We start from the raw sequence: 25518 nt of genomic DNA, 5'->3' as shown, positions 1-25518 counted from the left end.
GTTGAGCGTACGTTTCTAGAAGCAGGCACCAATGGAGAACAAATTAAATAATTCGAAGCAATGGGTTGGTTTATCAGTGTCGAGTTGTTCAACTCATAGTTGTCATGTAGACGGGCGTCATTTGGCGATGTGTTTGCATCCGAGTCAAACAGGCCCCATTTCCTTCAACCGCAATTCGCTACGGGGACTCTGGTGTGATTAGAACTTCCAATTGAACTTGCGCCATTTTCTGTTAGATTTGTCGCAAACCAACTGAGATCTACGCAACATCTCCTTAGACCAATCTATCACCGAGGGTGACCTATCCAACCGCGGCGGATCCAACCCCAGAAAACACCACCTTGAAAAACTTCCCGCTAGCCATCCACTCAGGTACGTAACAACAGAACCAAGACTGCGCTCTAGGGATATCATTCAATTTTGAATGGTCAAAAATTGATAAATCAACCAGTCCGCAAACCCTCCTCCGCCCCGCTCACCACCAGCCTCAAACCGCAACAATGACCATTCCTATCGCTACGATAACCACCTTCCGAACCGCCTACAACCCCTTCTCCCGCGCCTCCCGGCCATGCCGCCTCTTTCTGGGCATGCTGCGCACACCAGACACTATCCCAACAAGCAGCCCAACCCACATCGATATCAAGGTCAAGCAATTGCCGCGCGACTCCACCGAGTCACCAACCATGACTGTCGGGTTTAAGGGCGGCAAGGAGCTTACGCTGGATGTAGGAAAGCGCGGGATGAAGATTGGCGATGTTATCGAGGAAGTGTCCCGTGTTGGCCGAGCCCTGCAGCGGGAGGCTAGTTTGAAGAACTAGTGCAAAGTTTTACTATTCGAGCTGTGCATTCGTGTATTATATTACCTATATCTGTTTCATCTGACGATTTTTGGCGCTGTTGGGCATAATGGAATGCTCGAATAACTCTTCCTTTGGTAGAAAACATGTGCTGTTTAATCTTCATACTTGGCATTGGACTTGGTGGATTAGAGCTGAGGATCTTACACAAGCTGATATTCAAAGAGATCATTTCTTTGCTATCCAGTGGTTTGGATTTGCATTTGCCCAAGGGAGACTACTCTTCTCTAAGCCGTGGTAGTACAGAATTAAGGATTGGGAACAATTCATTGACAATTCAAAAATGGGTCCTTTCCTCGGGAAATCGAAGAACGTAATTCCCGCCAGGCAGACGATCATAGGCTTGAAAATTTAGGTTAGTTTTATTTTTCTCTTGCAGAAACTCTCACTTATACTGCGGCACCTGAGATGAAGAACCACTTGTCAATGCTGCCATCAATGGGAGCAGGGGGCAGAGTCTCGTTGCGGGGGATGGCAGCGAGCTGAGCCTGGTCAACACGGTCGGCAGAGCCCTCAATGGTGGAGTTGGCACTTATGCTGGTCAGCTTCAATGTTCTCAAACGTAAGGATATATAAATAGGGATAGAACTAACAGGCTGATCTCGCCACGGGGGGTCTTGCCGGAGACAAGCTTCTCCCAGGCGTCGGAGCACTCGCGGATAACATCCTCGGCGTACTTCTTGTTCTTGCACTCGCCGGAGAAAGCGAACTGGTTCTCGGGCTTTCCGTCGGGGATCTTGTAGATGCGGAACCACTCGTTGGTGGCGCGCATGAGGCCGGGAAGCTGACGCTCGACATCCTCGATGTCGTTGAGCTTAGGGGCAAGAGGATCATTGACGTCGATGACAATGATCTTCCAGTCGGTCTCCTCCTCGTCAATCAGAGCCATGACACCGAGAACCTTAACTTGCTTGACCTGGCCGGTGTAGCCGACAAGCTCACCAATCTCGCACACGTCGAGAGGATCGTTGTCGCCCTTGGCCTTGGTCTCGGGGTGGATAGAGTTGGGGTCCTCCCAGGTCTGGGCCGTAAAATGTCAGTTATTTAACCCCTCTTCCTATCCATGGATGTAAGAGGCCCAAGACTTACACGGGGGAAGGCACCATAATTCCAGAGGTAGCCCTTGTGGGGGAAGCAGTTACGGACGAAGCGGAGCTTGCCCTTCTTGGTGTCCTGCTTGATGGGGTTGAGGAAATCGTCCTTGGAGATCTGTTTATGATACAATCAGTATGTGGCAGGGGTTCATTGAGAGGTTTCGTGTTGTCGTACCTCCTGCTTGGCATTGGTCCAGCGAGGGATCTCAACGACCATGTTCAGGATGGTCTGCTGCTCATTGGCATAGAGAGGAATGTCGTGGAAGGGAGAGACGGGGACGCCATCCTTCTCAATGAACACACGGTGCTCAAGAGTGTAGGGGGAACCAATCTTGCGGATAGAGTAAGTCATGTTGGGTGAAGCGGACGAGAAGTGTCTAGAAACTTGGGCCGCACGGGTTAAGGGAGAAGAAAAGGAAGAGGGAGAGAGGGGGGCAGTCAAAGTGGGGGGAGCCAGCGTTGCTGATGTACGCCAAACAGAGCGGGAGGCGGTGGAGGCAGCACTTCCCAGTCGGGTCAAGGGAGGACGAGTCATTGGCTGCGTTGGAAATGCTTTTCGTGCCTTGTTTTGGGTTTTATTTGGTATTTCTGATACAGAACTCGTACCTTCAATCACACAGGTATAGGATGCGATATGTGGTGGTGTTACCTCTTGTCTGTGTCGGAAGTTGTATGAAAAGAGATAAAAAAAACATGGCAGTTCCGAAAGTCGGTATGTTTTTGATCAGCCCGAATTAGATTGAAATCCCGACTGATCCAGTTAGCTGTGGAGGCGTACTATATATATACACACAACATTGAATTGAAGTCTCGTGCTCTCACTACGTATTAAGACATACTATAACCTACATGTAGGTACATGTACGCTACATCTTTTAACTATTTGACAGGATGTACTCCGTACTCCGTACCCGTACACTGCATGTACATGCCCGACCCCGTGCTGCCAGACAAACCGATTTCGGCAGTATATGCGGCCTAAAGATCCATTGCAGTTGTGTTCACTTCAATTGGAGAACATCAAATTATTGGAGTTCTCAAAGTCTCTGAATAATCACAGACACTCACATTTAGAGGTAGTGATCCGTGGCAGGAAATGGAGCCTCGTTGGTTGCTTCGATCTCACCGACCCTTGGAAGTGGGTGTTGAAAAATACCATGATTGCTTAAATTACCCCCAATACATGAAATTCCATGACCACCTGCCCTGAAAAGAACGGGAAGGAAAAGGTTATCGCCACTATCTTCACGTGATTTAACCTTTCCAGTGGGAGTGCCTCCGACCCAGGGAAAAAAAAGACCGTTCTACACGTCTCTCTCCCCGCAGCACCTGGGAATGCTATGATCAGAACTCTCCGCAAAAAAATGGCAAACCTCGCAACCGCATCTGCAACTGCCACCGCTCCGGCCGTTGTGCCGCGCGTGCCCATCCCCGCCAACGGCGTCGACTACCGCAACAAAATCGTACTTGCGCCAATGGTCCGGTCCGGCGAACTACCCTCACGCCTGCTGGCCCTGAAATATGGCGCCGATCTCGTTTGGGGCCCGGAAACAATTGACCGCTCTTTGATCGGTGCCGAGCGACGCGTGAACCCACGAAACGGCACGATCGAATTCACTCGCATGCCCAGCAACGGCGGACGCTCCAACAAACCAACCAAAGAATCCATCATCTACCGCATCGACCCAGCGCGTGAAAAAGGCCGACTGATCTTTCAAATTGGCACGGCCAACCCGAGGCTAGCAGTGGCAGCAGCGCGCGTCGTGGCCGCCGACGTCTCAGGTATCGATGTCAACTCCGGCTGCCCGAAACCATTCTCTACAAGCGGTGGCATGGGCGCTGCCCTCCTCCGCACCCCCGATCTTCTCGTCTCGATCCTAGAATATCTTGTTAAGGAAGTTGGCGAACCCTATAATATCGGCATCTCAGTCAAGATTCGCATCCTCTCGAACCCCGAAGAAACAGAGGCCCTTGTCTCCCGCCTTGTGAAAACAGGCATCACAGGCTTGACAGTCCACTGTCGCACAACTCCCATGCGGCCCCGCGAACGCGCAATCCGTGACCAGCTCCCCATGGTAGCGCGTATATGCCACGAGGCTGGCGTGGCGTGCGTGATGAACGGCGATGTGACTTCGCGTGACCAGGGTCTCGCGCTGATGGATGAGTACGGCGTTGACGGTGCTATGATTGCGACCTCCGCGGAGACCAACTCGTCTTGTTTCCGGACTCAGGAGGATGGCGGCGTCGCGCCGTGGCGGGATGTCGTCTACGAGTACTTGCGCTTCTGTATTGAGTCGGAGAATCGTCTGGGTAACACCAAGTACCTGCTTAACATGCTGATCCCCGGCAAAGACAAGGAATTTAAGGATGCGAAGCTGTCACGGTCGTATCTTGATATCTGCCGGGCGTTGAAGTTCGAAGATTTGCTTCCTGCTGCTGCGGGTGTTGATCTGATCCTCGGTCTGGATGAAAAGTGGGAGTCTGCCCCCAGTGTGACCGATACAGAAACCCTGCCTGAGCCTAAGTCTAAAGCTGTGCAGAATGCTATGGAGTCTGAAGCTGCTCGTGCGGCTGGCGGCGGTGCTGTCCGGACCAAGACGGCCTCGCCAGCTGTTCATGGAGGTGGTCCCATTCGGCGGTCCTCTGCTCCTCAGCCAGCTAAGGTTACCCAAGTTGATGCTGAGCAGCCAGCTGTTGAGTCTACTACTCCCGCTGCGCAGAGTCAGGCTCCCTCTCAGCTGACGGTGTAAACACTGATTTGCGCCTCTCGTTGCGTTTCTCGTCCATCAATGCCTTTTTTTTTCACGCTCTGGCCTCGATCTCATGCATAGCCCTTGGTTTTCTCACAGTTTATTGTTCCTTGCCTCGCTCATATCTGCATTCTGAGGTGTTTTTTTGATTGCTTCCATCTGTTCTGTCTAAAGATTATTCCCCATTTACATATCTCACGCTCATCCTTGATGACTACCTAGTTCAATACAATACAACCCACTTTAAGTGAACCTCGTGTACTAAATCAATGGTAGTTGGATTTTTGACCCTCAAATCTAACAAATGATGTGCGATTCCCCGAATCGCCATGACATTGAGACCCCACCAAACACCATGTACTAACTGTGCCATGTTCGGCACGGTATTAAATGCAGTACCTGCATCGCCATGCAGATACTCACAATAGAAACTCCAGTGTAACCCTCTTTTTTTTGTGCTCGCTCACTTCTCTGTCTTCATCTGCAGCTCGGCCATCATCATTCCCTCAACGACCTTCATGCCGGCCTCCTCGCCCTTCTTGGCGCCAGCCTCGTCATCTCCAGCAACGGCCTGGTCGAGTGCCAACTTGGTCTGGCCCAGTGCGTAGATCTGCTCCTCAATGGTGCTCTTGGTCACCAGACGGTAGATTTCAACCTCACGGGTCTGCCCGACTCGGTGGGCACGGTTCTCGGCCTGCACATCTTCCTGGGGGTTGAAGGAAGAGTCGAAAATGACCACGCGGTTCGCACAGGCCAAGTTAATACCAGCACCACCGGCCTTGGTGGACAGGAGGAAGACGGGGATCTCAGTGCGCTCGTGGAAGGCGTCAAGAATGGACTGGCGATCCTCGACGTTCGTGCGGCCATCCAGGCGGACGAACTCGATTTTCAGGGTTTCCAGGACATGCTCAAGAATGTCCATGACCATTGTGAATTGAGAGAAGATGAGGGTGCGATCCCCATTCGCGATAAAACGGGTGAGAAGATCTTTGAGGTGCTCCACCTTGCCAGAGTCCATCCATTCGTTGTTCTTGAGCTTGAACTTGCCGAGGGAGTTGGGATTTTCCACACACATGTGGTGGCACTCGAAGTCGTTGTACGGCATAAGTTCCTCAAGAATGATCTTAGGGTCAGATAGCGACCACTTGTCTTCCTTCAAGCAGGCCTTGGCCATCTTCTGCAGAATTTCATCGGTATAGTGACGACGTGCAAGGAGAGGGTGAATGGCGGCCTGGCGCAACTTCATAAGAATGTTGGCAGACTTGGAGCCAGTCTTCTTTCCAGCGGCACGGTCTGCCAGCAGCTGACGCACTTGTTCTTTTTCATGGTCATAAATCTTGACCTGAGAAGGTTTCATTTGGCACCAACCAACATGGGAGTGCTTGGCGGGAAGGTCAATGACCTGGTGCTTCTTTCGTCGGAGGATAAAGGGCTTCATCATGGACTTCGCGCGCTCAATGCGCTGCTGAGATAGAAGAGTAGCGTGGGACTCATCGGTCGTCTTTGCTTTGTTGGAGAACACTGCATGAAGATCTTCCTTGTGCTCCTTGAAGACCGAAGGAAGAATAAAGCCGAGGAGAGATGCTAGCTCCTGCAAGTTGTTCTGGAGAGGGGTGCCAGTGAGAAGCAGACGGAATCGCGCCCGAATTCGAATCAACTTTTCGTAAAGTTGAGATTGATGGTTCTTCAGCATGTGTCCTTCATCATAGACACAAACAGTGAAATCCATGTCACGCAAGAATTTGGCATCAAGCTTCGCCTTGGCAATCGTGTAGGTAGTGATCACAACGTTGATCTCATCACGTCTTTCCTCAATTTCCTCGCGGATGAGAGCACGCTCATTGAGACCAGCGTAGTAAGGCATCACGTTCAAGACCGGACAAAACTTCTGGAACTCGCGAAGCCAATTTTCAATGGTGGAAGATGGGACAACAATTAGGTGAGGGCCCTTGATCCCCTTCTCAAACAGATGCGCGAGGAAACCAATGACCTGGCAAGTCTTGCCCAGGCCCATGTCGTCAGCCAGAATGCAGCTGAGTTTCTTTTCAAACAACAATGCCAGCCAGTTGATGCCCACAACCTGGTAATCCTTCATCACCAAGTCATCGGCCATGATGGAGGGCTGTGAGATGAAACGAGATTTGCGCTTGGAAACAACCAATTTTCCGCTATCCTCATCACTTTCAGAAGATTGGCGTTCAGATGCGGGAGTAGCAATACCAGAGTCGTGTTCTGATTTGGAAGGAGCAAGGTTGGTAATTTCCAAGTCGCCCTTTTTCCCGAAGGTGTCGACACCCCATTTCTTCATTTCCTCGGCGACTGGTTTGCCGAGTTCTGCGACCTCCCCAACAAGGGCATCAATGGCCAGATATCCAGTCCACATATCGATACACTTGTCGACAATCTTGTCTCCAATAGGCTTAGGGGCTTTACCTCCTCTCTTGCCCTTGGGCTTCACGGTCTCTACAACTGGAGCAGAGACAACACGCACCTCATCGAGGGACGCGTAGGGACGGTTTGAAATGATAATTTGAGCAGTTTCTTCGGGGATGGAGGCGATATCAGCGAGATCCTGCACAGGGCATGTGTTGAAGAATTTCAAGACCTTGGAGTCCAAACCGCCAGCGGTGGATCCTTGGACCTGAACATTGGAATCGTCCGAATCGCTCATCATAGCCTCGGGAGACTCGGATCGGTCAGGGGAAGGGGCTTTGCGACCCTTCTGGAGCCGTCCCAACTTCTTTTTCGGGGGGCTGTCATCGTTGATAATGATAGAACGAATAGGAGAAACAGCACGGGAGGAGACATCAGACTTGGGTCCACGAATGAGTCGGCGGCGAGGCTTTCCTTCGTCGTCGGAATCCTGGTTTTTGGGCTGCTGCTTCATTGCCGCCCACTTATCCTGAATGGTGCTACGAGCTTTAATGTTCTGCTTGGCCATGGGAACCGGGCCCGTAGCCGGAGAAGCACTCAATTCATCATCAGAGGACTGAATAACCACAGCATCATTTCCATGGGCGGCAGCATCCGCGTTGGCAAGGATTTGGAGGGCGTCGTCGTAGTTGCCCTTTGCTTTCAACATGGCGTCCATACAGGCTCGAACAGTCATGTGCGGCATAACTTTGAGAATGCGCTCAACTTTGACGCGGAGTCTGAAGTCGTTGATCTCATGAAGCAGGATGTCTGGAGCTCCCACGGGTTGTGCGCGAGAGGGCACACCTTGGCGGGCTTTTTTCATAGCAACCCCCTTAGGTGCCGGTGGACTCATCTGATCTGCGGCCCGTTTGATTGCACTTCCAGTGTTCTTCGGATCGTACATGGCAGAGGTTGTAATTTCTCGGAACCGATCCATTGGCCCGGCGTCAGGGCGGACGGGCGACTCCATGATCTTTTCTTTTTCGGGACTCCGGATGGTTTTCGCAAACATAGACGGTTTGATATCTGTACTTTGTATGTGATAATCTTCGTCTGAGGAGCCCCCTCGATATGTCGGGCCGTCGTCGAGATCAAACTGCGGTGTTCGTTTTGTAGGACGAGAGGCAAGAGGTCGGAATTGCGTCCCAGAAGGAGCGATTAAGGATGAAAGTAAACCGCCTTGAGCTCGGCGGGGAGGAGAAGAGGCTGGACCTATGGGTGATGACGCAGCAACTTGAATGACAGTGTTATTTGGTCGCGAGTAAGGATGTTCAAGTAGTTGTGTTGGTTGGGTCAATCTTTGCGACGGGGTTATCGCTGGAAGAGTGGCAATAGTTTCGTAGTCTGCACCCGGGGGGGTACTCGGAACGGGTTTTATATCTCGAGGAGGAGTATTATGGACAGATTCATCCATCGCTCACAATACTAACAATGGCATTGAATCATCGAAGCCATCTAATTGTTCTGCGCTATTCAGGAACGTTTTTTCTGCCAAAGCGGACACGCGCCACCGTGGACGCGCCCAATCACGTGTGAGATCAGTCAATTAAGCAGTGGATTGGAACAAAGGAGTCAGACATGTGAAGAAGTTTAAACTCATAGAGTCGATTGCAAATAGCTTCGCTCTATGGTTAATGAATGAGCAATAGATCTCAGCTTTCCCCGAATGGGAGAATGAAAGGATCGAGTCACATGGGCATCTACCTCAACCCACCAATCAAACCCCATGGGACGGCGGACACTAAGGTATCTCCGCACTTGCGATAGCTTCAGTTCCTTTGTTTCTCAACATAGATCTTTCCTTTCTCATCCTTTGGCCTTTGACTTTCTTATTGTCATTCCTAAGGAAAACAAGGATGTCTGCCCGTCGCCCCCACAACCAGTCCCACGCCGATGTTGCCACGAAACCTGCGAAAGGCACTTCTGACGTGGCCCCAGCTGTTCCTGCGTAAGAGAATAGCCCTAGAAGCTTAATCCAGTCCTTGAAGCCCCATGCTTATTAGCTCTGGTATCTAGAGATGTGATATACAAGCTCCTCGGTTTTACGGCTGCCATGATTGCGGGCCCAATTGGCATGTATTTCTTGACCGTGAACTCAATCTTCAGAGGTGAATATCTCTCGGCCTTTCAACTTGTAATGGGGTATATTGATTAAGTTGATACTACCCAGGGAGCTCGACACTCGCCGGAATCGCCGCCGCGGTTACCGCCAACGTGGTCTTGTTCGCATATATCTACGTCGCCTGGACGGAAGACCAGGAGGACAGACAAGCAGCCAACAAGTCAAGTTCAAAGAAATCCCAGTAGGCCAGATAGAACTCGATCTGGGAGATTTAAGAAAACGGTTCCTCTGTTCGGCGTTACGGGATTGTTCGGGTGGTTGGGGTTTCTGTTTTTGTGCAATCGAGATGGAACAACTTCGACCATTTCAGGACTCAATTGTAAAACTATACACACAGACTGCGCTATTTATCTGATTGTTCGTTTCCTGGATGTTCCCTTGATATCAAGCTACAGCCTTCAAGCCCGTCAGCCAAGGCCTGCCTAGTTTTCGTGCTGTTCATGGTGAAGGAACCGCCTGTAGAGATACAAAAAAAGACCTCGATCTATGCCCTCAGTGTAGACAGATACGCCAATATGCTGTGCCAAACAGAAAGTACTCTCTGACATTTCCAATTCTCAATCAGCTAACTAGCAGTTCCACATCGGCTTAAGTAGGTCTGCGCTTCACAAACTCCTCCAAGTCCGCTTTAGTAGCAACACCAAGTACAAACTTGCGTGCCACATCGGTGACAACAGCGAACTGCTGCTTCTCACGCTTCTCTCCATTTGGCCCCGCCTCGCTCTCGAAGAACTGCTCGAGCTCCTCGAGTGGCGTATTCATCGTAATGACCTGGTAGATGCCGCGCTTACGGTTAAAACGCTGCATAGCCGCTGAGACTGGGTCACTTTCTTTCACGGCGCCACTCTGCAGCAGCTCTCGTAGCCGTGGGATGCTGAGGTAGCCCAGCAGGGAGCGCCTTGTCGAAGAGATAACGGTGAGATGCGTGTAGTCGCGCTCGTAGGCGGCCATTAGGGCTGTAGAAACTGGGTCATGGGAGGAGATCGAGAGCGCCGGGGGAGGGTCGAGGTCTTCAATCGTTGCCTGTGTTGTTCGTTAGTTTGGGGGTCCAGTGGATGAAGGTATTGGGAGAGACGGACACCGCGGTACTTGTCAGCCCAGGCTGCTGTAGATTTTGTGCTTATGTCGGAGGTATTTTGCTTCTCCCGAGTGAAGGCCTCGCTGCCGGTCAGGTATGATGCCATTTTGGGTGTGTTCGCGATGAGGGGTCAGTGAGGGGGGCAGTTGATAGATTGGAGGGTAGCCGAGAAGAAGTATAGGCAAGTTGAAGGCGAAAAACAATTGGCCCAGGGGTAAATATTGAGAAGTCAAGTTAGGTTTCTCAGAAGGGTATACCCTAAGTTGTGCAGGGTCAAGAGCGTTGCGGAATGACTTTTTGATGTCAAGCTTGGCGTTTAACTCCACTACGGAAGACGCTTGCGGCCACGGAAGTGATCAGATCCATGTCCACTTTCCTTTGGCTTCTTACTGGTACTTCCAAATGATAGCATACTCTCAATCATCACGCCTGAAGAAAGGTAGGGAAGTATGCACCTAGGACAGCCCCTAATCGAAAGACGCTCACCCACTGTATCTTTGATTCAATATCCAGGCTAGCCTTCCAACCCGTTCGCTACGAGGCACACTATTACCAAATGATACAATCAGTAGCCCCAGTCTCGCTTTTCGGAATCCACTTTGCTGAGCACTTCTTCTTAAAGGATGCCCTCTGTGTAGAGTATTCAACCCGGTTTCGCTTTTGGCCCCCAGGGGTGGGGGATTGCCATCCGGGCTAGGTGCATGTATCAGTAACTGGCATGTTAGCTCACAGACCCACACGGAGATGTCTACAAGTCCATAATCTCCGATGGCCGTCTCATTGGGAGCCGAAGTACGGAGTATCAACTCCCGTGCTGATCGAAAGTAAATTCGACTTGCTCTTCAAGCGAACTATAACAGTACCTTGTTCGTAACCCCGCCAAGACTTACAGCCTCACATGTTATGGTGTTTGTATGAGATTCAGTCTCATCTCCCTTGCTTTGTTATAACTCGATGCAATCTCTTAAAGAGATTTCAAATAGGAAATACAACATACACTCAGCGTCACTCGAAATTGAGATTCCGTAAGAATCGCATGGTTTCTATTGGGTAGTCTAAACACTAGACTGCGACATCGCCCATGGACGGGCGGGTGGGCACTGCCCACGGGCCTTAAATAAGCGGGAAATGGGCCCTAACTAACTATGGATACGCCTATAGATGGGCCCTACCCTTAGGCGTCGTGGGCGCCCATAGGCCTTTTTAGTAAGCAGAATTTCTCAACCTCGTTATAAACATTGTTTATTATTTTTTTGGTATATTTTTAGTAATTTGATTATGTATAAAACGACTTAATACTATAACTAACGTATTCGGTAAGCGAGCTGGCCACCCCAACCAAAACGCGTCCATGAATTAGATCTTAGTTAGTTCAACCACCCACCATGCCGCCAATTCGTACTCAATCCTCTCGAAATTCAATAGAGCAGGAGGGTAGGATCTTACTAGCTATCCAGGCTTTTAAGAATCAAGAAATCTCTTCAATTCGTGAAGTGGCGCGCCATTTTAACGTCCCAATATCCACCCTTTCTACCCGCCTGAATGGTATACAACACCGCGCGATTTTTCGCGCTAACTCTCATAAATTGACCGATGCTGAAGAGGAATCTCTTCAGAAATGGATCCTCTCTATGGATTCTCGTGGATCAGCCTCCCGGCCCTCTATGGTACAAGAAATGGCAGATCTTCTTCTTCAAAAGCGTGGAACTACCCCGGTTCTTTCGGTCAGCGAGAAATGGGCATATAACTTCGTGAAACGGTATCCTCTCCTATCCTCCCGATTCTCGAAACGATATAACTACGAGCGTGCGAAATGCGAAGATCCTAAAATCATTGGGGAGTGGTTTGATTTGGTTTAAAAGACAATCCTTCAATTTAGAATCGACCCTGATGATATCTATAACTTTGATAAGACTGGTTTTACAATAGGATTGACTACAACTGCGAAGGTTATTACGAGGAGTGAATACTACGGTCGGAGGCCGGTTTTACAACCTAGAAATCGTGCATGGGTGACGGTGGTTGAATGTACGAATGCTTCTGGGTAGGTGCTTCCTCCGTGTATAATTTTTAAAGGCAAAGTCTTTATTAATTTATTGTTTAACTGCCTCCTAGAGGATTGACGCTTCGGAGCAGCTAGTTTAGTACCATTTGCACCCAACCGAGTGATTTCAAAGCTTGATATTCGGCTTCGAACCCCAACCCCCCCAGCCAGCCGGGGGAGTGAATCAAGCCGGAATTTTTACCCCAAAACCCCCCTTTATGGAGAAAGAACTACGTCGTCAAGCTTCATCAATCAAAGCTTTACTTCGTACAAGATCTCGAAGCCCACCTAGCCCGTCAGATCGTGCATTAAACCAGCTTGTAAAAGGCTTCCGTCTTACAATGCAAGGTGCTATCTTACTCGCCAAAGAAAACAAGGATTTACGCGCCGCCAACGAGAAGCAGAAGCAAAAGCGTACTAGATCCCGGAGGCAGATACCTACTGAAGAAGGCCTCTCAGTTCAAGAAGCTTCTCAATTGATTACTGAGCCGGTGGAAGCAATTGAAGTACCTCCTCTCCCTCCACGAAGAAGCCCTTCGCCGGCTTTACAACCACGTACGCGGGCCCCGCCAAAGTGTAGTGGTTGTGGAGAAATAGGACATAAGATTAATCGATGCCTAGCTAGATAGATGATTTTAGTATATTTAATTTAATGGCGTTTTGGTTGAGATAAATGCATTTTAAATTAAGAAGTTGGTTGGGGTGGCCAGCTCGCTTACCGAATACGTTATGGTACTGGTAAGAGAGAAGTGGGTGGTTGTCGGTAACTAAGTGGTAAGGTGATGAAAGAATTGAGGCACACACTAACCGGCCCCTGAAATTTTTTTTCAAAAAATACGGACCCCCGCAAGCGAGGGTCCGCCACCCATTCTTAGGGGATCACCCAAACGTCGGTTTTTTCATACATTTTACTACAACCACCACTTACTACCCTTTTTTATGGTAAAAAAATTATTTAAAAATAAGAAACAAATTCGATGGCAAATTTACTACTAGAGTACAAAGTTATAGATCCCCACGACGTTTTTTGGCCCTTCCATGCTTCCTGATCTCAATCAACACCTTCTTCCACTTCCGCTTCGTTTTTTCTTGATCGGCTTTTTCACTCAATTTATACTCTTTTCGTTTAGTCTCTTTGACTTAGGATGAATGAATGATACCGGTAATACGTAAATGACGACGAGATGCGTCGTATCTAGCGTGGCGTGCCCCCATAATAGCTTGTGTAGAATCGAATTCTCGTTGTAGCTGAACAGCTAATGTTGCCTGGGCCTTAGCCCCTTTCACAAGCTTTGCTAGCCCCTCTTTGAAGCGCTGAGTGGTAGGGTTATCTTTACTAAGCCGTAGGCTTATCCTTCTCACTTTTTCGGCGGTTTTTGGAGTGCTATACTCGGTGTTTTGTGAGGTAGTTGATGGTGTAGTTGACCGGGGTAGATTTTCAATAAATAGGTCGTACGACTCCAATTCATCGGTAATAAGCTTAGAATTAATAGGCCAAAGGCTAGTTAATTTAAAACTAAGCTTAATTGTATGTGGCCGGAAGGGTTTGCGCCTAATTTCGCCAATTGAGTGTAGGAATTCATCCTTTGAAAATTTGCGGCATCTAGTCATTGTAGCCGCTTCAACTGCCTCACTATACCAGTGCTTATACACGCTAAACACGCCGACATTAAGAGGTTGTAGTATATGGCTTATTTGCGAGAGTAAGAAAAATTGTAGATATCTTGTTGGCAAATCCCATGCTCAGTGATAACCCGCTCGTAGTCTTTAAACCACCTCTCAACCACTGATTTATTAAGTGTAGCACTTCTTCCAATATCAAGAGCTCGCCGGCGTCGAAACTAGTACTCATGATAACGTTTAAGAAAACGTTTCAGCTAATGATCGCTAGTTTTAGGGGGTTTTTCGCGGCTATCAGGGTGGGTTTGAAAGTGATCTTCTTGTCAGGGTGCGGGCTGGCAGGACGGTATGATAGGAGATGACTGGCAGGGACAGGTCGTAACAGATCAGATTCTCATTGACAGGTACAGGCACAGGCAGGGGCAGGCTAATATACAAGACGTAGCTCGAAGAGCTACAACAGGATCTAGAATTGAAGTTCAAGATAAACAGGTCGGAGATCACGTGCCGTGATCTTCCTCTTACTAAGCATCACGGTTCGCACCGTGACAGTACCCCCTCCCTTAGAGCCGAGCTCCGTCGAGGCGAGGCTTGTGCGGGTATCTTCGGTGGAAGTTCCGTATGATCTCGCGGGCGTGGTCCAGGTATTCAGCAGGCTCTTCAGTGGGTTCGTCGTAACCAATCCATTTGACGGTGTACTTCAGACGCGGGCCTCCTCGGCCTCGTCGTTCCCAGCGGGAATCTAGGATGTCTTCAACTTCCCATTCTTCCAGTCCTTCGACTTCGACAGGCGGTGCGGGTTCAGTAACTTGTCCATTTACCGGGTTCGTGGCGGCAGGCTGTAGCAGGCTGACGTTAAACACAGGGTGGATCTTCATACTAGCAGGCAGTTCGAGCTTGTAAGCGTGTGCGCTTATAGCTTCTAGGACCTTAAAGGGGCCTAGGTTCTTCCAGTCCAGTTTCTTCTGCGGGCGGAGGGTTCGGATATTCCTGGCGTTCAGCCAGACCAGTTGTCCAGGACGGTATCGGCGGGCAGGGGCGCGGTGACGGTTCGTTTGTTCTTCGTATCGGGCTTGTGCGGACAGTATCTCGGCGCGGACGTACTCAGTCAGTTCTTGCATTCGTGTAGCAAACTTTTCCGCGTCTCGGGTCGCAGGGTGACTGGCAGGCTGGGATGGTTCGAACCCGATGCGGGGGTGGAACCCATAGTTCGCGTAGAACGGAGAAACTCGGGTGCTCTCGGAGTAATGAGAGTTTGCAGTGAATTCGGCCAGCGGGAGCCATTCAGACCAGTCATCCTGTAAGTAGGACACATACGCTCGGAGGTATTGTTCCAGTACGGCGTTCGCGCGTTCAGTCTGGCCATCAGTTTCCGGGTGATAAGCGGTTGACAGCAGGTTGGTGATTCGCAGGCGCTTTGTCAGGTGTTTCCAGAATTGGGCCACGAACTGGGGTCCTCTGTCAGATACAACGGTATTCGGCAGGCCGTGCAGTTTCCAGACATGACGGGTGTACAGGCGGGCGACTTCTTCAGCGTTGCAGGTTCCCTTGCAGTGTATGAAGTGCTTCATCTTGGTCAGACGGTCTACCACGACTAGGATGGCGTCGTAACCGTAGCTCAGGGGCAGGTGCGTGATGAAGTCCATGCTGATATCTTGCCAGGCTCTCTCAGGTACGGGCAGTTGTCTCAGGATCCCTTGACGGACTTCTCGGGCGGGGGTGATACGGCGGCAGGTATGGCAGTTCTTGGTCCAGTCGCTCACGTACTGGTATACTCTAGGCCAGTAGTATTCTCGGGACAGCAGTTCATAGGTCTTCGACCGGCCAGGGTGTCCCACGGTGGGCTTGTCATGACACAGGCGCAGTATCTCAGCTTTCAGTTCATCGTTGTCAGGGACGTACAAGCGGTTCCGGTAGTAGAGGTAGTTGCCTCTTCGTTCGCAGTCGGCAAGTGTAATCTCAGGGTGACGGCTAGCGTTCTTGTCTAACGCTTCCAGGATAGATTGTACTACTTTATCTTGGTTGTAGGCTTCCAGCAGTAAATCCTTGATCGTAGATGGTGGTTCGGGCAGGTCTGGCAGTTCAGGTGGAGTGGTTGTAGTGACTCCGTTTCTCTGTCGTGTTGTGACGTTTATCTGTAGGTTTTCTTTCTTCAGAACAGTCTGGCTCTGATGCGCTAAGCGCTCATCCCCCTCTTTAGGGATATCCTCTGACCTCCTGGTCAGGGCGTCGGGCTTTGCACCTTGTTTTCCGGGACGGTACGTGATCTTGAAGTTAAACCGGGACAGGAATTCAGACCATCGGGCTTGGTGGCGGTTCAGGAGTTTCGTTGTCGTGAAATATTCCAGATTGCGGTGGTCAGTTATGACCTTCACGGGCGAGGGTGTGCCCTCCAGTTCGGGACGCCACTCTTCGAAGCAGCGGATTATGGCTAGCAGTTCTTTATCGTATATCTCATAGTTACACTCGGCGGCGGAGTGTTTTTTCGAGAAAAATGCGATAGGGTGCAGTATTCCAGCGTCATCGTACTGAGACAGTACACCGGCAGAGACAAAATCAGACGCGTCTGTTTCCAGGACTATCTCCTTGGACCAGTCAAACGCTTTCAGAACCGGGGCAGATGTAAACGCCTTCTTCAAGGCTTCGAAGCTCAGCTGGCAGACAGGTGTCCATTCGAAACGGACGTCTTTCTTCGTGAGTCTCACGAGCGGGGCGATGACTTTCGAGAAGTCTCTGATAAAGCGGCGGTAGAAGTTGCCGAAACCAATAAAGGCTTGCACATCAGTCAGACAGGTCGGTGTTTTCCAGTTCACGATCGTTTCGATCTTGTCGGGGTCCATACGGATACCATCTTCACCGATGATAATACCAAGGAACTTCGTCTCGGACACACAGAATTCGCATTTCGATAGTTTTGCGAACAGGCCTGCCTCTCGGAGGCGCTGGAGGACTTTTCGTACATGTTCTATGTGTTCCGCACGCGTGCGGCTGTAAATCAGGATATCGTCCAGGTAAGCAGTACAGAAACAGTCCAGGTACTCTCGTAACGTGTCGTTGATAAATCGTTGGAAGGATGCGGGGGCTCCAGTTAAACCAAATGGCATCACCAATGATTCGAACAGTCCTAATCTCGTACGGAAGGCAGTCAGGTATTCTTGTCCCTTCGCAATTCGCAGATTGTTGAAGGCGGAGATGATATCAATCTTCGTAAAGAACTTCATCCCTTTCAGGTTATTCAGGGTTTCCTTGGTCAGCGGCAACGGGTAACGGTCCTTAACAGTGATTGCGTTCAGTGCACGGTAATCCACGCAGAAGCGGAGACCTCCGCCGGGTTTCTTCACGAACAGAACAGGCGAGGCAGCGGGCGAGGAGCTGGGCCGAATGAACCCTTTCCTCAGGTTATCTTCGATCCAGTCTTTCAGGACCTCGAGCTCATTTCGGGACATGGGATAGAGGGGCCCAAAAGGTAAGGGTTTGTCCTCTTGTAAGACCATCTTGTGGTCGTATGATCGGTGGGGTGGCAAGCGCTCGGCTTCCTTGGGTGAGAACACTTCGGCGAAGTCTCTAAACTCTTCAGGCAGTGCAGACACGGGGTCAGGTTCAGTGTCGGTCTTGGGGTTCAGTGCAGTCTCGATGTCCGCGGTTGTAATTGCGAACATGCTGTATTTCTTTCTTGCATACGCAGCACACGCAGCTAGCGATACGGCTGCAATGTCTCGTTTCTCGAGACCAGTTGGTCGTGCAGGCAGGTTCCTCGGACGGGACTTTACAGGTAGCAGGCGGTTCTTCGGTGGTAGCAGGCGGTTCTTCAGCGGTAGCAGGCGGTTCTTCAGCGGTAGCAGGCGGTTCTTCGGTGGTAGCAGGCGGATCTTCAGTGGTAGCAGGCGGTTCTTCAGCGGTAGCAGGCGGTTCTTCGGTGGTAGCAGGCGGATCTTCAGTGGTAGCAGGCGGTTCTTCAGCGGTAGCAGGCGGTTCTTCGGTGGTAGCAGGCGGTTCTTCAGTGGTAGCAGGCGGTTCTTCAGTGGTAGCGGTCTGCTCAGGACCGGGTCTACCAGAGTTCAGTTCGGGGGCTTTCGGGGCGGTTCAGACATTTTCAGACAGTCAACTCCTAGGGGTAGGAGCTACGTAGTGTCAGGGTGCGGGCTGGCAGGACGGTATGATAGGAGATGACTGGCAGGGACAGGTCGTAACAGATCAGATTCTCATTGACAGGTACAGGCACAGGCAGGGGCAGGCTAATATACAAGACGTAGCTCGAAGAGCTACAACAGGATCTAGAATTGAAGTTCAAGATAAACAGGTCGGAGATCACGTGCCGTGATCTTCCTCTTACTAAGCATCACGGTTCGCACCGTGACACTTCTTCGAGAATTGAATCGGCTACCACAGTAATTTAACGGCGGTTTATTGATACTCCGACCGCGTCAAAGTAATCAATATAATTATATAAAGCCCCCCCCCCCCTGTATAGGAGTAAGCTTCCGGCCATTGGGTTATCGTTGAAAAAGCGATTTTCCACCTTTCCATCGTCGTCGTAGCCGGCTCTCGGAAACCGCGAATTCTCGCGCAGTTTTTGCAATATTAGATTTAGATTGATTAGAGAGAGAGTCTATTGCTTTTTCAATCTCAATCTCAATCTCTTTAATTGGTTTTAGGCATGGTGGGCGGCGTGGTAGAGGATAAAAATCAAAATGACAAAATTGAAAAAAAAACCGACGTTTGGGTGATCCCCTACGAATGGATGGCGGACCCTCGCTTGCGGGGGTCCGTATTTTTTGAGAAAAAAAAATTCAGGGGCCGGTTAGTTAGTATTGGTATGTAGGAATGTGACGTTTGGAATTCTCCGCGCATGGATACCACATATTTCATACCAAAACGGGATGGTCTAATCAAATATACCATACATTTCAACACCAAACACTGGTTATATAAGCTGAAACTAGGGGCGTACATGTGAGCATGGACCAAGGGATAAACGTGAGAGGCCGCCAGGGGACCCCATTCGTCTGTGATCTGCGCCAGGGGGGCCCCCCTGGTGTGTAGTCACCTTGGCCTATGTTGTAAGCGCCGCTGAGCCGCTGCCTCAGGCACCAAGAGTATGCAAACCCTGCAAACCTCTCGGGAGCACAAAATCCACCCTCTGAGATCACCGGATATCCAAACCGACTCCACTGATACCCCACCTCCAAAGTACACTATGATTTCCGACTGGGTCAACGCTCTTGCCGCCCAGCATCCTCTAGGTGCTGTGAGCGCCAATGCAAGCCCCACAGTGAAACCCAGACCGTTCACAGCTTGGAGTGCACTCGACGATGTGAAGACAAAGGCCGACAACATTGCCCACGAGGCGAGCCGGGACTTTAATTCCGCAAGCCAGAAGGCCCAGGAAAAGACCGGTAAGATCGAGCCTGGCTCCCTGAAGTACTATGCAGCTTGTACGTTTGGTGGGATGTTGGCGTGTGTTAGTATGCCCTCTTGTCTGAATTTGGAGCGCTGTATGGACCAGATCCTAACACTCGCATGTATCCTAGGGTCTTACCCACACTGCCGTGACACCCCTCGACCTGATCAAATGTCGCCGCCAAGTTGACTCCAAGCTCTACAAGAGCAACGTACAGGCCTTTCGCACCATCCGTGCAGCTGAAGGCATTCGCGGTGTCTTTACGGGCTGGAGCCCTACCTTCTTCGGCTACAGTGTAAGTCGGGGCGACATGTGGAACTTTTACATCCCTAGTTATCTATACTGACTATAGTCATAACAGGCACAAGGAGCTTTCAAGTATGGAGGATATGAGTATTTCAAGGTCTTCTACAGCGATCTGGTCGGTCAGGAAAATGCGGGCCGGTTCAAGACTGCCATCTATATGACGGCCAGTGCCTCGGCAGAGCTCATCGCAGACATTGCGCTTTGCCCATTCGAGTCTGTCAAGGTCCGCGGTCAGACTACTATTCCTCCGGAGATTACAGGTACTTTAAGTGGTATCTCAAGCGTTGTTGCCAAGGAGGGCGTTGCTGGGTGAGTTCGACATCTATCGTCTTCCGTTTTTGAGTCAACTCTCTACATACTGACCTTGAACCCAGTCTTTACAAGGGCCTATATCCGCTGTGGGGTCGTCAAGTGCCCTATACGATGATGAAGTTTGCTTCCTTCGAGACCATTGTTGAGATGATCTACCACAATCTGCCAGGTCAGAAATCCGACTACAACAAGGGTGCCCAGACTGCCGTTGCCTTCTCGGGTGGCTATCTCGCTGGTATTCTGTGTGCTGCGGTCTCACACCCTGCCGATGTCATGGTCAGCAAGTTGAACGCGAATCGACAGGCAGGTGAGGCATTTGGGGCTGCTATGAGCCGCATCTACGGTGATATCGGCTTCCGGGGATTGTGGAATGGACTTCCTGTCCGGATCGTGATGATCGGCACTTTGGTGAGTTGTTCTCATGTCAAGTGTGATTTATTGTAGCCGCTAACCAGACTCCGACGTCCAGACCGGACTCCAATGGATGATGTATGGCCTCCTTTCTTTTTGGTCTGTGCGGTGGGTATACACTGACTCTAATCTTACAGCTACGATTCATTCAAGATCTTCATGGGGCTTCCTACCACAGGTGGCACAAGTGAAAACAAGAAGAAGACGAATTAAGGATGTGTCTAATTTGATGCCGCGGGCAGCACGCGCAGCCTTTATTATGCTATCCTATACCATCTGGGCTATCTCTACGCTGATCTTATGTCTTTTCTCCAGAATCTTTCTATCACTATCACAGGTACAACATACTCTTCTTTCCTATTTTTGGTCCCAACACAGAGTATATCCACATATAGAAACGGCACGCTTGCTATCGGCCAATTGCAGTTTGTCACACCTGCACCAATCGGAGACCGTTATCTTATCAGCGACGTCACCGATGCTGTCTGCGGACAGGAGTGTGTATTGAGTAGTTGAGAGTAACAGTATCTACACGATCTAGATAGAGAACAAGGGAGTTAAGGAACCTCTTGGCACGGAATCCCTGCATTATCTAACTCTTCGATACGATCAAGTGGGTGGATTGTATTTAAAAGATCTAGATCCCCCCCAAATCTACTTGTCTACATCCCACCCCTGTACGGAGCCCAACCGCCCTTCAGAGACTCTTAAGAAATTGTAAGCTTGCAGTTGCCCCCCCCCCCCCCCCCCCCCCCAAAAGCACGTGGATTTTCCCCGCCATCGCATCTTGTACCTGCATCTATCGCCCCATCGATCATCGAGAAATACCGTTCTACCTGCCCCCCCACTTCTTCCTCTCGCACCTACCTACCCCACCAACCAACCATCTCACAACTTACCTCACTTGCAAAGAACAACACATAGACACCTTCAATCTCTGACGAACCCCAGTCAAGCAAGATGCCCGATAAAACCGACAAAGCCAAGGAGCCCGAGGTGCCGATGGTCTCTCACGGCCGAGGAGGCAAGCTAACCCCGCAGCCCTAACCACCCTCCATTCCCCACAACCACCATCTAACAAGCTCATCAACTAGGTCAAGGAAACATCGGCCACGACACTACCGAGTATGTCCAACCCAATCGTACAAGCGCACAAACTAAACACACATGAACAGATACGTCGATGGCGAGATTGTCCGCGAAGGCCCCTACGGCGACCAAGGTGATGGCGCTTACTCCGCCGGCGTGAGTACCTCCCCTCCCCCCCTCAACCTCAAACCCCCACTGATGCACGAGACTCCACCCAGCGAGGCGGTGCTGGAAATATCGGCTCTCCAATGGTCAAACCCTCGTCCAAGGCTCCCCACGACGTCGAAATGATTCCCGAACTCGCGGTGCGCAACTCAACAGATGAGACATACCACACCGGGGTAAGCAGCAGAGAGCAATTTCGCTTGGTTACTTTTTTTTTGGTTTTACTGATTCTTTCCCCGTCCCGATCGTTTCGTGTTGGGTTTCCCGTTGATTTTACTCCTGTCTTCCCTCCCCAATTCGGATTCCCAGGTACATTTTTCCCAGGACAGTATGGCTGACCTTTTTTTTCCGAGACGGTAGCGTGGTGGACAGGGAAATGTTCATCTTGATGAGGCTGCGCTCCAGGAGAAGGAGAAGAAGAAGGCTGCGCATGAGGGGTTGGCGGATAAGTTGAAGCATAAGTTGCTGGGGCGGAAGTAGGAGGGGACATGGAGCTTTAATAGCTTTTGCATTTGCTATATCTTGTGCTTCTTGTGATTCCCATCTCTCGTGCGGTGGTGAGGGCGGGTCAGCCTGGTATCAACTTTTTTTCCCCGGGTTTGTTTCATTGAGTGGTGGACTTTCTCTCCTGGTTATTTGTGACTTCGTTTTCAAAGTGGTCTTGTATGGGTGCCTGCGTGTGTATATAGGTCTCAATAGTTGAACAGGAAGGAGAGATGATGAGCGGGATTTCCCCCCAGGGATTATTAATATGGAATAGATACAGATTGATATGAATAAGAAACATCAAGCGAACAAGAGGATCGATGAAACAAACAAGAAAGCTTCCAATCCATGACGAGTCCTATGTGTCCTTGTATCATAACCTCATTACAGCATGCGATGAATGAACTAGTCATGATAGCAGAAACAGCAAAAAAAAAAACAATAATTAAAACATCCCCGCACATCCATATCCGTTCCGCGCAAACAAAAAACAACGCCGGTCTGCACAGCCCGAAAAAAAAAAAAAACAAAGAGAGGATCATACCGCTTCAAAGGAAGTGTCCAGATACAGTATCGAGCATGATCCATCTCAGTCTCACATCTCAGTCGAGACGGTCAGATTTACTTATCCTTGCTGAACCGGCGCTTGAACCAGCTCTTCTTCTTGTCTGCCTTCTCCTCACTAGCTGAGGGTTGGTTCACAGTCTTTGGCGGAGTCGGTTGTGCGGGCCTAGCCGCCGGGGGAGTCGGAGTACCACCAACGGGTCCACCCCAGTTCGAGTCACCCACGGGCTGGGGAGGCTTGGGTGAACTGAAATTGTTATAGCCCCGCTCGGCTTGAGCACGTCCCTCAAGACGCTGTTGCTGCAGAGCCTGCTGCTGCAACTGGTCGTTGGAGCTGTTCATCGAGCTGGGGTCTGTGGACTGGCCATAGGGGTATGAGTGGCCAGAGCCGGGGTTGGACATGGCAGCGACGTTGTCGCGGGACCGCTGGTAACCGTGCTGGGGGCTGTAGGCCATATTTGGGTAGCCCTCGGAGGGAGTCATGAGCGCCGACGCTGACCCGCGTGGATGGTGGGGTGGGCGTCTTCGGCTGTTTTGGCCATATCCATTTTTGTTATATCCGCCATGGGCGTAGTAGGGATTCGTGTTCTCGGGCGATAGAGGTGCATTTTGGTATGCGTTCACGATACTGTCTGGTCGTGATTGGCTTTGGCCGTAGTAATTACTTTGATCGTAGTTTCTGTTTGCAGGACCGCTGTTTTGACCTATCGACAAAAGGATAAGAAGCAAATAAAGAAAGAGGAGGAGGAGGAGGGGGGAGGGGGGAGGAGGGGGGGGGGAAAGAACTGAAAACATACCTCCATGGTAACTTGTACGTCGGCTGAAGTCACCCATCTGTGATGCGGCATCGTCTGTCAAAGAAATCAGCCCGCATTCCGGTATTCCTGGCTTTTCACAAGGCATTGCCTCCCCAAAAATACCTGTTTTAGCATATGACGCACGGTTATTGGTGTATGAGCCATTGATAGCTGCTTCAAACGATCGAATTGTATCCAAGGGGCGCTCCAAACGCGGTCGACTGGGATTTGACAGGTCGGGATCGGCTGGGACGAAGCAAGGGTTAGCGCCCCCCCAAAAAAGAAGCCTCAGGAACCAACGATTGCCAGTGGAGACGAACTGATGACATTCCCATACTGATCCTTGAACTCGATCTCTCGCAGCGAGCCCAAATTGGACTTCTCCAGCGCGACGGCCACTGTTGGAGTGTCAGTTGAAGTGAAAATGGGCAGGAATGCGACCGGGTCTGACTCAAGGCCCAACCTCTCAACTGGACGTACTAGGCTGAAGCTCGTTCATGGCGACCAAAGGATCGGCTTTGGTTTGTAGATTCCGACGAGCTTTCTCTTCGGACGACTCGGAAAGTCCACGTTTGTGGCTTGTTGATCCCGATTTGTTGGACTTGTCGGATTTCACGCTGAATCCACGACTCCTTTTCGGAGTGGGAGAATTGGGGGTGTCCATTTTATTAGTTCCACCGTACCTTTTTAGCGTCCGATATTCAAGGCAAGTCTGAAACGGTTGTTATCTGCCTGTCGCTGGAGTGGAGCGTCGGTGGAGCCAAGCGATCACAACTCAGCGCGTTTGCACTTTTGAGACCCGGCAAGGTAGTCAGATAGCGACACGCCGAGGAGAAGATAGGGGCTGGTGATTGTGAGGTTAGGTGGACTTGCCCCAGGGGAAAGGTCAAAGAGTGGAGCAACGCAAATTGAATTATAAAGAGCAGAATGGAGTACAGGATGCAATAAATTGACCTGAATTGTAGGAATGCAGAAATGCAGAAATGCAGAGTTGCAGAGTTGTAGAGATGTAGAATGGCACAGAAAGTGAAGACCAGAAAAGGGAAACGGATGGTTTTTTATCGGGACCAAATTTCAGGTACTTCCAGGTTCCGAGATTTTTTTTTTTTTGCCGAATTCCTCTTTTTTGGGAAGCAAAATCTCAAATTAATCTTGATATATTTCGGTTCGCTACGATTGGTGATGTTCCTCCTAGTGACGATATTATGTGCAGGTTTAATAACATATCATATGTTTTAGGTGATAATCGTGCCTAGTCTACCTCCGTATACGCCGTATCCTCCGTATAACTCTCACCTTGATTTCCCACCGAGTGCTTCATACATATCTAGGGTTTCAACCCGTAGGAAGTCTCATTTTGCAGTCTGTTTGTTTTTCCCAGCTTTGCTCACATCTCTCATTGCATGTGATATAGATCATAGCGATTCCATGTGGCCTACGGTGAGTGTCTTGAGAGGTCTATATTCCTGTTCCTGTGAAATTCATAAGAGGTTGCGTCTCACAGGTAATCTCGGAGGACTTCGTGGGGACTGACTCGACCCTGTCATATGGACAACAGAGATGGCGCTAGCAAACGCTGACATCACACGTGTTCATCTCGGGATCATCAGAAAGTCAGAACCCGTCGGCCCGTGTGAGCTAAAAATAACCCGATCTGGATATTTATACTCCGTACGGGGAACCCGGTTAGAGATTGTGCTATGTACATGCGGGAGAAGATCAGATCAGTTGGAACCCGAGGGATGTCAAGATGGGGGTTACTTCTTGGAATTGGTACGGGATGCATGATGCACATAAATCCAAGGATCATTGTCCTCTATATTGCAGTAGATTGTACGATTCGATGCCCAAAATCACAAGAGGTAGCCACTTTTACCGTCTGATCCCGTCTTTTGGGGATTTGGGTAGTCTTCGTTTCTTACAGATTCTCTGCCCTCGGTTTCTACGATGCAAATACCCCACCCACTCCAAAGTCTTCCACGGCGATGGAATCACCGGACTACA

The 25518-nt window shown here is 50.2% G+C and overlaps 10 protein-coding genes across 10 annotated transcripts; 5 read left to right on the top strand and 5 right to left on the bottom strand.

The window, feature by feature from the left end:
* Positions 1–60: 60 nt before the first annotated feature.
* Positions 61–821, top strand: Pdw03_5538 (mitochondrial 54S ribosomal mL53 domain-containing protein; the record flags this gene model as incomplete). The annotated part of the gene is made up of 3 exons (XM_014683294.2): positions 61–64; positions 279–372; positions 452–821. 3 exons carry the CDS (start codon positions 61–63, stop codon positions 819–821), a joined length of 468 nt encoding a protein of 155 aa, XP_014538780.2.
* Positions 822–1137: 316 nt separating this feature from the next.
* On the bottom strand, positions 1138–2306 carry Pdw03_5537 (Inorganic diphosphatase, putative; the record flags this gene model as incomplete). The annotated part of the gene is made up of 5 exons (XM_014683295.2): positions 1138–1202; positions 1264–1391; positions 1454–1881; positions 1950–2069; positions 2130–2306. 5 exons carry the CDS (start codon positions 2304–2306, stop codon positions 1138–1140), a joined length of 918 nt encoding a protein of 305 aa, XP_014538781.2.
* Positions 2307–3318: 1012 nt separating this feature from the next.
* Pdw03_5536 (TRNA dihydrouridine synthase (Smm1), putative) lies at positions 3319–4704 on the top strand (the record flags this gene model as incomplete). The annotated part of the gene is made up of 1 exon (XM_014683296.1): positions 3319–4704. The coding sequence occupies one exon, from the start codon at positions 3319–3321 to the stop codon at positions 4702–4704; it is 1386 nt and encodes a 461-aa protein (XP_014538782.1).
* Positions 4705–5167: 463 nt separating this feature from the next.
* On the bottom strand, positions 5168–8533 carry Pdw03_5535 (Helicase, C-terminal; the record flags this gene model as incomplete). The annotated part of the gene is made up of 1 exon (XM_014683297.2): positions 5168–8533. The coding sequence occupies one exon, from the start codon at positions 8531–8533 to the stop codon at positions 5168–5170; it is 3366 nt and encodes a 1121-aa protein (XP_014538783.2).
* A 442-nt stretch (positions 8534–8975) lies between these two features.
* Positions 8976–9426, top strand: Pdw03_5534 (Vacuolar ATPase assembly integral membrane protein VMA21; the record flags this gene model as incomplete). Its single annotated transcript, XM_014683298.1, has 3 exons — positions 8976–9067; positions 9136–9227; positions 9290–9426. 3 exons carry the CDS (start codon positions 8976–8978, stop codon positions 9424–9426), a joined length of 321 nt encoding a protein of 106 aa, XP_014538784.1.
* Positions 9427–9829: 403 nt separating this feature from the next.
* On the bottom strand, positions 9830–10425 carry Pdw03_5533 (Cystathionine beta-synthase (Beta-thionase), putative; the record flags this gene model as incomplete). The annotated part of the gene is made up of 2 exons (XM_014683299.1): positions 9830–10264; positions 10321–10425. 2 exons carry the CDS (start codon positions 10423–10425, stop codon positions 9830–9832), a joined length of 540 nt encoding a protein of 179 aa, XP_014538785.1.
* A 7158-nt stretch (positions 10426–17583) lies between these two features.
* Positions 17584–18323, bottom strand: Pdw03_5532 (Allantoate permease; the record flags this gene model as incomplete). Its single annotated transcript, XM_066101084.1, has 2 exons — positions 17584–18053; positions 18317–18323. 2 exons carry the CDS (start codon positions 18321–18323, stop codon positions 17584–17586), a joined length of 477 nt encoding a protein of 158 aa, XP_065958024.1.
* A 758-nt stretch (positions 18324–19081) lies between these two features.
* Positions 19082–20626, top strand: Pdw03_5531 (Mitochondrial phosphate carrier protein, putative; the record flags this gene model as incomplete). The annotated part of the gene is made up of 6 exons (XM_014683301.1): positions 19082–19444; positions 19515–19679; positions 19746–19999; positions 20065–20410; positions 20472–20491; positions 20551–20626. The coding sequence occupies 6 exons, from the start codon at positions 19082–19084 to the stop codon at positions 20624–20626; spliced, it is 1224 nt and encodes a 407-aa protein (XP_014538787.1).
* Positions 20627–20891: 265 nt separating this feature from the next.
* Pdw03_5530 (duf3602 domain protein) lies at positions 20892–22147 on the top strand (the record flags this gene model as incomplete). The annotated part of the gene is made up of 7 exons (XM_014683302.2): positions 20892–20910; positions 21126–21130; positions 21365–21437; positions 21508–21538; positions 21589–21658; positions 21721–21843; positions 22028–22147. 7 exons carry the CDS (start codon positions 20892–20894, stop codon positions 22145–22147), a joined length of 441 nt encoding a protein of 146 aa, XP_014538788.2.
* Positions 22148–22774: 627 nt separating this feature from the next.
* On the bottom strand, positions 22775–24178 carry Pdw03_5529 (Aminopeptidase I zinc metalloprotease (M18) family protein; the record flags this gene model as incomplete). Its single annotated transcript, XM_066101083.1, has 5 exons — positions 22775–23421; positions 23515–23568; positions 23638–23760; positions 23835–23912; positions 23995–24178. The coding sequence occupies 5 exons, from the start codon at positions 24176–24178 to the stop codon at positions 22775–22777; spliced, it is 1086 nt and encodes a 361-aa protein (XP_065958023.1).
* Between the last annotated feature and the right edge of the window lie 1340 nt (positions 24179–25518).

The sequence above is a fragment of the Penicillium digitatum genome, chromosome 6 (assembly GCF_016767815.1).
Source record: "Penicillium digitatum chromosome 6, complete sequence".
Taxonomy (NCBI): domain Eukaryota; kingdom Fungi; phylum Ascomycota; class Eurotiomycetes; order Eurotiales; family Aspergillaceae; genus Penicillium; species Penicillium digitatum.
Note: the sequence above shows the minus strand (reverse complement) of the source record. Positions and strands in the feature narration are given on the sequence as shown.